Below are 13,023 nucleotides of genomic sequence, written 5' to 3' on the forward strand. Positions count from 1 at the left end.
AGGTAGGTAGCTCCACTGCCTCCCTTTCTTCCTCTCTTGAAATCCCTGAGATAGTGTAAAGTCTGTTTATTTAGGTTTAAAATACACATGTATACCTTTGTCAAAATACAAAGTATTTACTTACTGGAAAAAAATCTCAAGCAATTCAGAGGTCTTACAAAGACAGTAGAAGTCACAAATGATCCTACTAAACACAAATTCAAACAAATCTTTTCAACACATTAACTACATGTGTAATAGTATGTGTAAGTGTTATAGCCCTGGGAGGAAAGGTACCCTGGCCATTGGAAACCAGACTATGCCTACAGCTCAGAAGGGAAAGGTATCCTGGCTGTCAGAATCCAGGCAATACCTTTAAGTATTACAGCTCTGAGGAAAGCTTTCTCAGGGTCAGGATGTGTTTCCTTGGTTATGGTTTCAGAACCAAAGTGTGTTTCTTTCACTGGTCCTTTTAACCTTTTGGCTCTGGTTTCAGGGTCAAGGTGGACTTTTTATCATATATATATATATATATATATGTGTGTGTGTGTGTGTGTGTGTGTGTGTGTGTGTGTGTGTGTATCCTAAATATATATATGTATAATAAATATACAAATAAATGTACACATTTATACTTATATCTGTATACTTATATCTGTCTTTATAATGTGTTGTTTACCCCTTATTTGAATGTATACGTACACATATATACTCTTTGTGTAGATATGTGTGTAAATACAAGCAAACATGGCAAAACATGGAAAACAGAGGTGAAAGGACAACCTTGAGTGTCAGTCCTCACCTTGCTCGCTCTCTCGCTCTCTCTCTCTCTCTCTCTCTCTCTCTCTCTCTCTCTTTCCCTCCCTCCCTCTCTCCCTCCCTCCCTTCCTCTGGAGGGTCAAAGAGGCCAAAGGTCAGACTTGTTTTTAGTTCATTCAAGGTTATTGTGCTTCTAACTCAAACAAAGGTCCCACCTAGTTGTTACTCAGAGTTCTGTTCTCTCAAGGCTACCCTAAACAGGTGTGGCTAGTTGCCAGACCTCACAAGCTCCTGAAATAGGGAAGTAGTTGGTTCCTACCTAAAACAAAAGTCTAAGGACCCAAGTTCTAGTTCCCTTTATGAAAAAAACTTGAGATTCCACCCAGGGAGTGGTTTGCCTACAGAGTGTTTGGTCTAGGGCAAGAGCGATGAGTGTACCCCATGACTTTCAATTTGTATTTTAATGCAGTTCTTTTGTTCTACTCCTACCTTTTTAAATCACTGGTATATTAAGCTGTTGGAAATTAAACACGGATAAATTTTCAGTACTCACTGAAATTCCCTTCCGATACTATCCTATGTGTTTCTGTGTTTTATTATTTTTGTTCATTCTTTGTATTCTTTGTATATTCTTTACTGTATTTCTAAATTCCCACACCTCCACTCTTGGAAAAAGGTAATCTTATCGAGGCTGGCCTCCAACAAATGGTGACGCAATGTGGCTCTCCTGTTTATGCCTCCATCTCCTACAGAAACGTTATGGTTACAGAAATTACTAAGCCTAGTGCCTTCTGGGTACGGCGATTTGAACTTAGATCCTCATGCTTATGCTAAACTGTTTCTTTATCCACTGACTGATGACTCTCCAGCCTTGAATTTTAATTTTGTAAGTTTATGATTATCTTTTATTATCTAATGTTTACTTGTGTCTGTGTGCATGTATGTGTACGTGTGTTCCAAACATGCATGTGTGGAGGTCAAAGGATACTTATGGGAGTTGGTTCTCTCCTTCCAACACCTGGGTCCCAGGCATTGAATGCAGGCCACCAATCTTGGCAACAAGTGCCTTAACTCACCAAGCCACATCACAGCCCCCATATTAAACTCCAAGGCCAGAACAAAGTAGTGGGGTTCATCATGGCATTGTTGTATATGTGTTTCCACATCCTGTTCTCCTTCATGTCCCTCCCCCGGAACTATTGAAGACCCGGAAAAATCCAGATCCCTCAAGCAGGAAAAATAGAGCCAAAAATCTAGCAGGAAGAGAAGAGCCAAAAATCTAGGTTAGCCGGTTCAGTGACTCTGTTCAGGAACTAGCTGAAGATTAAAAAAAAAAAAAAAAAAAAAAAAAAAAAAAACAAAACAAAACAAAAAAAAAAAACTAGATTATAATCTTGAGAATAATCTTGAGAAACAGGGAGTTACCCCCTTGTGATTATCACTGGTATTTTCGGAATTTTTCAATGATCACTGGTATTTTCGGAATTTTCCAATGACGCCTTCCCTACCACCTTTGGATTACTGGGCTGTGGTTTCTTCCCTTAAATACCTCTTCTCCCAGCTACTCGGGGTCGAACTCTCTACTCCTGCATGGAAAATGAGTTTCAGCCCCAGTGCACGGGTTCCTGTCCTGTCAATAAACCTCATGTGATTACAGCAAGGACAGTCTCTTGTGAGTTCCTGGTAGGGGTGGGGGTGGGGGGGGTGAGGGGGGGTGGGGGGTGGGGGGGGTGGGGGTGGGAGGGGGGGGTGGGGGTGGAAGGGTAGTGTTATCCCGAGACTCGAGTGAGAGTCTCTCCACTCCAAAGATCTTTCACTATCTTTTCTAACAGTCTGTAAATTTGGTGAGGGAAGTGACTGTGTTTGTTTATGTAATAGCCCTCAAACAATAATTTACTGAACAAATGATAGATATATAAAACACAGCAAGTTCAAAATTCCCTTTGAACTCATTCATTAATCCACACCTAGTGGTGTGGCCCATTTTGTGCCAGGAGCCATCCCAGGTATCAAATACTGGGCAGTTCCACTGTGGTATAGATCATATTCCATGTTTATTTAACAAGTAAATTCCCCTTGGGTATTTGGCTTGTTTCCAGTATTTCTTATTAACAATCCTGCAACAAGAATATTAATAACTACATCATTAGTTCTTAAATGTGGAATTGACCTGTCTCCCCCCACCCCCAAAAAAAGAAAATACTGGCAAATTTCCATACAGAGTTTCCACTGGGGCTGGAGAGATAGCTCTGTGTGTGTTACACTTGCCACACAGGAATGAAAAATGGAGTGTGGGCTTCCAAAAATCATGTAAAAACTAGGTGTTCATGGAGGCCTGCCTGTAGTCCCCGGTTCCAGGATGTAGACACCTGGAATCTGTGGAGAGAGTTAGCTAGAGATTAGAGGAAAAAGGGAGCCCCAGATTCAGTGAGAGCCCCAGGTTCAATGGAAGCCTCTCTACTGAAGTATATAGAGAATAATCGAGGAAGAGGAAGCAGCCTGATATCAACTTTGGCCAATAAAGGCAGGCACATGCATGTACACACCCCCAGTCCTTACACACATAAGTGCACCAATATACATAAGAACACACATACACACATATGCATACCATACACACATTAAGATGTTTACAGTATACACATCTAACAGTGAGACTATTTCTCTATTGATGCAATCAATCTTAAAATATTGGTACAATCATACTTAAAATATTGTACTTTTATTTGCATTTTATTTCTTTCCATTATATTTTTAAATAAACATCTTTCGTCTTTTTTTATTTAATGTTCTTTTGTCTTTTTATTGTTTTTATTGAGCCATATATTTTTCTCCCTTCCCCTCTCTTCTTTCCCCCTTTCTGCCCTCTCCCATAATCCCCATGCTCCCAATTTATTCAGGAGATCTTACCTTTTCCTACTTCCCATGTAGATTAGATCCATGTATGTCTCTTTTAGGGTCCTCTTTATTGTCTAGGTTCTCTGGGATTGTGAATTGTAGGCTGGTTTTTTTCTTTGCTTTAAGTCTAAAAGCCACTATGACTACATATAATATTTGTCTTTCTGGGTTTGGGTTACCTCACTCAATATGATGTTCCCTAGATTCATCCATTTGCCTGCAAATTTCAAGATGTTATTTTTTCCCCACTTTGGAAAGTCAAAATAATACTTTTGTAGTACTCTATTGTGCAAATGTACTACATCTTCAACCATTCTTTGGTTGGGGAGCATGTGGGTTGTTTCCAGATCCTGGCTATTACAAATAGTGCTGCTATGAACATAGTTAAGCGTATGTCTGTAGTCAGAGGCCACTTGTTCATTTTCTGGCCACCCAGACTCCAGAAATAATCACACAGAAATTTGTATTAATTGCAATATTGTGTGGTCAATAGCTTAAGCGTATTTCTGGCTAACTCATATCTTAAATTAACCCATTTCTATTAATCTGTGTATCACCACATAGCTGTGGCTTACCAGCAAGGTTCCAGCATGTCTGTCTCTGGAGGCAGTTACATGGCATCTCACTGACTCCGCCCACTTTCTCCCAGCATTCAGCTTAGTTTTCCCGCCTAGCTCTCTTCTACCCTATCACAGGCCAAAGAAGCTTCTTTACTCATTAACCAATAAAATCAACACATATACAGAAGGACTTCACACACCATATGTCCTTATAGTATGATTGAGCATCCTTTGGGTATATACCCAAAGGTGGAGTTGCTGGGTCTTGAGGAAGGTTGTTTCCTAATTTTCTGAGAAATCACCATACTGATTTCCAAAGCAGCTGTACCAGTTTACACTCCCACCAGTAATGGAGGAGCTTGTTACCCCACATTCTCACCAGCATAAACTGTCATCAGTGTTTTTGATCTTGTCCATTCGACAGGTATACGAGGGAATCTAAGAGTTGTTTTGATTTGCATTTCTCTGATGACTAAGGATGTTGAACATTTCCTTAAATCTCTTTCAATCATTTTAGATTCATCTGTTGTAGGGTCTCTGTTAAGGTCTGTACCCTATTTTTTATTGGATTATTCTTTGGATGACCAATTTCTTGAGTTCTTTGTATATTTGAAAATCAGTCCTCTGTTCGATGTGGAGTTGATGATGATCTTTTCCCATTTTGTAGACTGCCATTTTTGTCTTGTTGACCGTGTCCTTTGTTTTACAGAAGCTTTTCAGTTTCAGGAGGTCCCATTTATTAATTGTTTTTCTCAGTGTCTGTGATACAGGGGTTATATTTAGGAAGTGGTCTCCTGTGCCAATTAATTCAAGTGTACTTCTCACTTTCGCTTCTATGAGATTCAGTATGGTTGGTTTTATGTTGAGTTCATTGATCCATTTGGACTTGAGTTTTGTGCATGGTGATAGATATGGGTCTACTTTCATTCTTCTATATGTTGATATCCAGTTATGCCAGTACCATTTGATGAATATGCTTTCTTTTTTCCATTTTATATTTTTTGCTTCTTTGTCAAAAATCAGGTGTTTGTTGGTGTGTGGACTGATATTCGGGTCTTCTATTTGGTTCCATTGGTCCTCCTGTCTGTTCTCATGCCAATACCAGGCTGTTTTCAGCACTGTAGCTCTGTAGTAGAGCTTGAAGTCAGGAATTGTGATGTCTCCAGAAGCTCCATTATTGCACAGGATTATTTTGACTATCCTGAGTTTTTTGCTTTTCCTTATGAAGTTGAATATTGTTCTTTTGAAGTCTGTGAAGAATTTTGCTGGGAGTTTGATGGGCATTGCATTGAATCTGTATATTGCTATTGGTAAGATTGACATTTTCACTATGTTAATTATACCTGTCTATTTTCTGGTGTCTTCTTCAATTTCTTTCTTCAAAGATTTAAAGTTCTTATCATACATGTCTTTCACTTGTTTGGTTAGAGTTACTCTATGATATTTTGTTATTTGTGGCTATTGTGAAGAGTGATGTTTCTTGATTTCTTTCTCAGTCCATTTATCAACCATATAAAGGATGGTTACTGATTTTTTTGAGTTAATCTTGTAACCTGCTATATTACTGAAGGTGTTTATGAGTTGTAGAAGTTCCTTGGTAGAATTTTTGGGGTCGCTTATGTAAACTATCATATCATTAGCAAATAGTTTGACTTCTTCTTTTCCAATTTGCATCCCCTTGATCTCCTTTTATTGTCTTATTGCTCTTCCTAGAACCTCAAGTACTATATTGAATAGATATGAAGAGAGTGGACAACCTTGTCTTGTTCCTGATTTTGGTGGGATCATTTTTAATTTCTCTTCAGCAGGCAAATCATTCACATGATTAAATCTTTAAAAGAACATTCTTCACTGTGTGTACACATACATGTGTTTGTGCAGGCATGTGTGTATGTTTGTGTGTGCATGTGCATGTGTGTGTGTGTGTGTGTGTGTGTGTGTGTGAAGTCCAGAGGTCAGTGTCATGTGTCCTCTTCAATTGCTTCTTATTTATTGAGAGAGGGTTTCTCACTGGACCCAAGTGTACTAATTCTGCTAGATTTTCTGGCCATCAAGCTCCAGGAATTCTCCTGTATCTGCCTCCGCACCAGAGGTGCTGAGAATCAAACCCAAGTCAGTGCCCTCATTTCCTCAACCATGTTTTTGTTTTGTTGTTGAGATTTTATTTTTTGTTATTGTTGATGTTTTTTGAAACAGGGTCTGTGTGGGACTGACTGGCCTGGAACTCAACTTTGCAGACCAGGCTGGGCTTGAACTCATGGGGCTCCAAGTGTCTCTGCCTCCTAAGTGCTGGAAGGTGTGTGCTACCATGCCCATCATCCCATGAATTGTTTCAACAAATTAGGTGGTTTATTGAGTTTGATCCATTCATTTTGTTCTTTCCTTCATGCTGGGTATCAAACCTGACTGTGTGAATTTGAGGCAAGTACTCTACCACCAACCTACGCTCAAGTCAATTTTTAAGTACTTAGGTGCTTAGGAAAATTGCTTGTTCTCTCTGACCTGTAATCAGAGTCGGGTGTGTTGTTTATAGAGCACTCTCTCCATTATCAAAGAGTTTAACTGAATTCATTAGTCAGAGGAATTTAACAATATATGTATGGTAAACAGCCCTACCCTAAGGACAAGTGGAACTGTGCAGGGAGCCGAGGAAGCCTGGAGTGAGCCAAGTCCTGAGTGCGCCTGTGCTGTTGACGTGGGCACGACTGTGCCCAGAACACCAGAGCCTCAGGCTGACCCATGGAGCAGATGACAAAGCGTTCTCCCCAAGGGTGAAGACCGGAGGGAAATGGCAAAGCCTTCCCTCTGGTTTGTGTGTGAGTGCTGATAATGTGTGCAGAGATCATCACCATATCGTTCTCCCACTAGATGTTTACGGCCTGAAGACTGCTCCCCCACAGAGAGTGCTCTTACTGAGATCAGCTAAATCTAAACCTGTCTCCTTGATCTGTTGGTAAACCATAAGCCTTACATTCTTGTTTATTGGTAATAACCTTTCTTCCTTGCTCAACTTTATGAAAAAACCCGCTGAGCTTCTGGGATGCTGAGGTTTCTGCAGCGGAGAGTACAGACCATCGGATCTTTGTTGGTCTTTTCTCCATTTCCTCACTGCCCCAGTCAGGTCCAAGTACTTGGTGGCCATGTGTGAACATGGCAGGAATGGGTGTTCATTTTATACAGCACTCAAGTGCTGCTGAATGAATGTGGGTGATTGTAATGATTGTTCTATCTCTTTAAGAGACAAGCCACGCCCACTCTCTCCCCCATCCACTGAGGCAGGCTGATCTTCAGCTTCTGGCCTGAGCTCTCTCTTTTTCCGTCTTCCTCTTGGAAAGGCAGCTTCTGCCTCTCTCCCCACTTCTCCCCTTTCCCCGCTTCTGTCTCTCTCTTTTCTCTCCTCTCTCTCCTCTTCTCCCTTCATAACCCCCTAAATAAATATTCAACCTAACTCTGCATGTCGTGCCTATCCATGTCTCTGCCTCTTGTCCGCCTGCCACGTGTCTCCCTGCCTGGGACCAGCCACCGCTCAGGGACAGGCAGCCATCTCTGCCTGGGATTGGCTGCTCTCAGGGCCCACTGCCTGCCGCTACATGGCCTGCTACCACTGCTGGGGGACCTACAGCATTTCTGCTGCCTGCTGCCACCGGGGATCCTACAGCATTTTTAATTTTTTTCCATTACAGGGATCATGGGAATTGAGGCAGTTAAGATACACTGCATTTCTGGATTGGGTATCTAAGTAAAAGAGGTGACATTCTCTGAGATGCAAAGTAAGCTGCTGGTGTTTCTAAGTAGGAGAGCCATGCCTGATCCGGTACCATACAGTTTCCAGTAGCAGATACATGTGACTGAGGCAGAACAACTCCTTCGGGAAGCAGAGTGGAAGCTACCCTATTCTGGGCTGGAAAGGCATGGGCACGGAAGTGGTGTGGAAAGGGGTCGTGTGTTCCTTAGAGAAGTTTGGCAGAGGGGGAACACAAACGAGAGTTGGAAGAGGAGATGAACTCAAAACAGGGCTTTCTGCGATCACAGATCAGAGTGTGTGAAGAGATAAGCTAGCAGAGATGTGAAAGATGGTGGCATGGAGGGGAGGAAGTGATAGACCAAGATCCCGGGAATAACAAGATGTTGGTACCAAAGCCCAGAGAGCACTGAGCCATGAGTGGTGGGGTATGCCTTTATGCTTATGGATCAAGCATGCCTGACTAGGTAGCTCCAGCTGACCCAGGACTCTATAGACCAGAATGGCTTGAGATTCACAGATATCAACTGTGTCTAGTTTCCAAGTTCTGAGGTTAATGGTTGTGCACTGTATGTATGTTGGTATAAGGAAGTTGGATTTCCTGCCCACTCCCAACTGCAGGAACCTTCTCAGTAAATGTCCTGTGCTAGTTGGCAGGGCCATCTATTTGGGTTAAAACTTGGACCAGTGGGTGCGGAAGGTGGGAGAAGACACTGATGAACACTGATGAGCAGTGCCCAGAGCTGGTTGGTGTAATTTTCTCTGGCTTGCTCTGTTGGAGGAAAATCATTCACTCAGGGTGGACCCATGCTGGGATCTGACCAGTGGGATGAGGGACCTACTTTCTAATGATATCAAGGGCTGCTTGGTTTGAGAGTGATTAATTGATGAGTCAAGGACAGCAAGGGGAGATGGATAGCAGTAATCACAATGGTGTTAAAATAGGACGTGAAGAGCTGCAAACACCAAGGTTCACTGTTGCTCAAAACCATTAACATCACAAACCACTTTATGATTTAATTAGAAGCACTTATTCATAACAATACAATCTTGAGAATATAAAGGCTTTAGTTGTTGCTGGAAAGATGAACATTTACAAATAAGTTATCAGATAGGTAGGAAGACAGGTGCACACACAGCAGCAGTAGAGGCAGGGAAGAGAAAGGACTTAAGTTAGATAGACCGATGTTGTATCTTGTTTTCATGAGATTGAGCTTCTGTCAAGTCTACTGGCTGTGATGCCTTTTCTAATGATTTATACTAATAGAATGTAATAACTAACTTCAGGGATAAGATTACCAGAAAGAATATACACTTTTTATTCCCCACTTCACCCCTTTTCTTGGCTCTTTGGAGAGTGTATGTAGCTCAGGCTGGTCTCAAACACTGGGCCTTCCAGTTTCAATTCCTCAAGGGCTAGGATTACAGATATGCACCACTACACCCAGCTCCATGCTTCCTCTAGGAAGTTAAATGTATTTGCTATGTTCTTACTATATGGAAACTACATTGTTTATATGTGTAAGAATTAGTTTTTGTAATTCTTCCAGGTAGCTTCAGCTGTCAACTTGACACAGACCAGAATCATCTGACATAGTCTCAACTGGGGCACCGCTTCAAAGAGACTGGCCCATGGACATTCCTGTAGGCATTTTTCTAGATTGTTCATTGATGTGGGCAATATGAGCACTGGGCAGATGGCCATGGTTTATATAAGAAAAGCTGGCTTAGCAACAACCAGAGGAGTCAGCCAGTAAGTATCATTTTCTCATGGTTTCTGCTTCAGGTTCCTGCTTTGAGTTTCTGTCTTGACTTCCTTCAACTATGGACTGGAACCTGTAAGCTGAAATGAACCCTTTCTTTCCCAAGTTGCCTTTGGTCAGTGTTTTTATTACAGCACAAGAAAAATAACTAGGACAGTCATCTAGGTTGAAGTCATGGTGGCCATATAGAAAACCCATCATCATTAACAATATCCAGGACAGTCATCTAGGTAGAAGTCATGGTGACCATATAGAAAACCCATCATCATTAACTAACAGTTATTTCTTTCTATCAGCTTTTCACTTGCTTTTCAGAGAACGCTGAACTTTTTGTCCCTGTTTTGATCCAGACATGATGACCCCAAAGAAACCAATTCCATAACAGAAGGCAAAGCAAATTTATTTATACATATTTAAGATCATATATTGATTATTTCAAAGCCAGAGCATCTTTTCATACATTATCTCATTTGGTTCCCACTACAGCCCTGTGAGTAGGAATTACCTCCCCCAGACAGCACCTCTTCAACACTATTTGTGATACTGTCAAGTTGACAGGGTCTAGAATCACTTAGGAGACAAACCTCTGGGTATATCTGTAAAAGAGGTTTCTAGATTAGATTGAGGAGGAGCGATCCACTGTGAATTTGGGCAGCACCAATCCTATGGGCTAGGGTCCTGAACTAAATAAAAAGGAGTGAGTGAGTTGAACCCCAGCACTCCTCTGTTTCCTGCTGGCGAATACAGTGGGCCTGGGTGCCATGAGCTCCTGCTGCAGTGATGGACTATGTAAGCCTTGCAGCTTGGATGGAGAGACGGGCAAGGAGCACCACAAAGTCACTGAAAGTGGAGCAGTTTACAGCTCTGCTCCAGGGAAAGGTTTCCCCAGTGAAGTTGTTAGCGCTCTGCTCAGGTCCAGTGAAGTATTATTGTAGGCGGACTTTTCTGTCCCACCAGCCGCTCCCCAAATAAACACACAGAGACTTAATATTAACTATAAATGCTTGGCCAATAGCTTATGCTCATTTTTAGCTTGTTCTTATTACTTAAATTAACCCATTTCTATTAATCTAGATGCTGCCCTGTGGGTCCTCAGCACCACACTTCCCATCCAGCTCACTCTGTTTCATGGCCTCTCCTGAGACTCCACCCTCTCCCTCCCACCCCCCCAGCAGTCTCTCTGTCTGAAAAATCCTGCCTAGTCACCAGCCAATCAGCTTTTTACTAACAATGAGAGAAACAAGTCTTCACAGTGTACATAAGGATTATTCCACAGCATGTTACCGACTTACTTTGCTTAAGAGAAAGTTTCCAGAGCGAAAGTGTTACAGCTCTGCTTAGGTCCCCCAGGGTATAACAACTCTGCTTGGCTCGGGAAAGGTTTCCCCAGATAAAGTGTTACAGTTCGGTTCAGCTCTGCTCCGGCAGAATTGCTCAGGTTTCTGGGGGTGCAACAACTCTGCTGCCCTAGGGGAGAGGTTCTCCAGTGAAACTGTTACAGTTTTGCCCAGCTCTGGCTCTGGCAAAAGTTGTTATGGCCGGACTTCTCTCTAGCAAAAATGTCACACCACACAACAAACCTCACTCAAGACATTTATTAGAAAGGAAGAATCCAGGAGGATGGCTGCTTCTAGGGCGAAATGGCAGCAAAACCAAGAGGGTGTGGAAGTTACACAGGGTTCCTTGGGGAGATGGGCGGAGCTTTCCAGGGTGGCTTGGGATTGGTGGGATTTAGTGCTCAGTGGGCTCAGGGAGGGTTGGGATTTCAATACCTGTTCCCAAGTCAGGGTCAGGGTGTTTTTCCTTGGCCACTTTCACCAGACAGACTATCCCCTTGCACTGTGAGCCAAATCAAACCCGTCTTTGAGTTGCCTTCGTCAAGGATTTTCTCACAGTAATTAGAAAAGAAACAAACTACACGATATAGTTTGAAACTGTGCTGTGAAGAACTATGGGCCTAGAAAAGCGAATTCCCTCAGGTAAAAGACAGAATATACAGACAGTCAAATGTTGCTGGAGATTAGTTCCTCAGGGAAGGACCCTAAGGGTGGAACTTACAAGAACATCAAAATGAAACATTTTTCTCTAGAGCAAGTGTTACACTGAAGAAGGAATTCAGGCCCTAATGGGATTGAAATCGATGAAGGGTACTGATTCTGAGCGACAACTCTCTTCTTTCTATGTATTCTCCATTTCTCCCAAACTCACCTCTCTTCCATTATACACTAGCAAATTCAGTTTCCATTCAATAAACGTTTACTGACCTGGAACTATTCTGCGCAGCAGCCATATATTGCTATTTAAGTTTATTAAAATTTAATAAAATAAAAAAACGGTTCTTCAATTCTGTCAATCCCAAGTCACATCTCAAATACATTGAACAGTGCAGATTATTGAAGGTTCTATTAGTACTGTATTGGGCAGTTAATGTAACAAGAACGAAAATCTTCCAGTACTTGAGAGGATGAGGCAGGGGTATTATGAGCTGGAGGCCAGTCTGCAGCACAAAGTGAGGAAAGAGAAAAGGCAGAGGAGAAATAGGGACTGGGAAAGACGGTGACGGAGAATGATTAGGAATAAATCTGTGTCTTTGAGATTTGAAAGCTTAGGAATTAAGGAAAACTAACACTCTTCCTGTAACCAGGGATTTGTGGCTACGTGGTTCCGTGTCCTAACATCACGACATCCGTACCATTGTTGTGCTCACTGCTAGGCTATCACAGGACCCCACGACCAAGGAACGTGGGCTATAAAGGAACAAGTGAGAAAGCCTGTGTTTGTAGGAGTTCAGGAAGGCTTGTGGGCAAGAAGAGATCAAAACCGATTTGTCCACACCGAAGTACGCCCCGAATGGGCCGCTGACTCCGTACAGTGGAATTACCTGGGCCAGTCTACAGAGCCCATTCCCTGCTTCCCAGTGGAAGCTCTGCGGGTGGCCCCGTCACCACCCCGAAGCTCCACACCACGCAGCTCCCTGACTCGGTTTCCTCCTGCATGCCTGTTGCCTGGGGTCGCCCCGGAATCCAGACAGCCTCCAGCCTGTTTCCCCGCGTGTGGGTCAGAGACTTGGCTAGTCCGCCAGCTCGCGTCACCCGCCTGGCGCACAGAGGCTCGGAACGCGCGTCCCCGCGGCTCCCACCCGCGTCCTGCCTGGCCCGGCCAGCCGCGGCTGCCTACCCTCGCAGATCTGCTCCCACAGGTTCTTCCCCGGCGGCTCGGCGACCTGCGCGGGCGACACGAGCCTTTCTGGGGACCCGGGCGACACTGCAGGCACGGGCATCAGTGTAGTGACCGAAGAGTCCACCGAACTTCCCGCTGAGCG

General features: G+C 43.0%; 1 protein-coding gene across 2 annotated transcripts in view; it reads right to left on the minus strand.

Moving 5' to 3' along the window:
- The window catches only part of Iqck (IQ motif containing K), a 125,699-nt gene extending 112,688 nt beyond the window's left edge, over window positions 1-13,011 (minus strand). For both annotated transcript variants that reach the window (XM_085692994.2, XM_048460263.3), the window contains exon 1: window positions 12,879-13,011. In XM_085692994.2, coding sequence (XP_085549120.1) covers window positions 12,879-12,981 — 103 coding nt within the window. In that variant the 5' untranslated portion in view covers window positions 12,982-13,011. The remainder of the gene's footprint in view (window positions 1-12,878) is intronic.
- Between the last annotated feature and the right edge of the window lie 12 nt (window positions 13,012-13,023).

This window comes from Myodes glareolus, chromosome 7 (assembly GCF_982192425.1).
Source record: "Myodes glareolus chromosome 7, mMyoGla1.1, whole genome shotgun sequence".
Lineage (NCBI taxonomy): Eukaryota > Metazoa > Chordata > Mammalia > Rodentia > Cricetidae > Myodes > Myodes glareolus.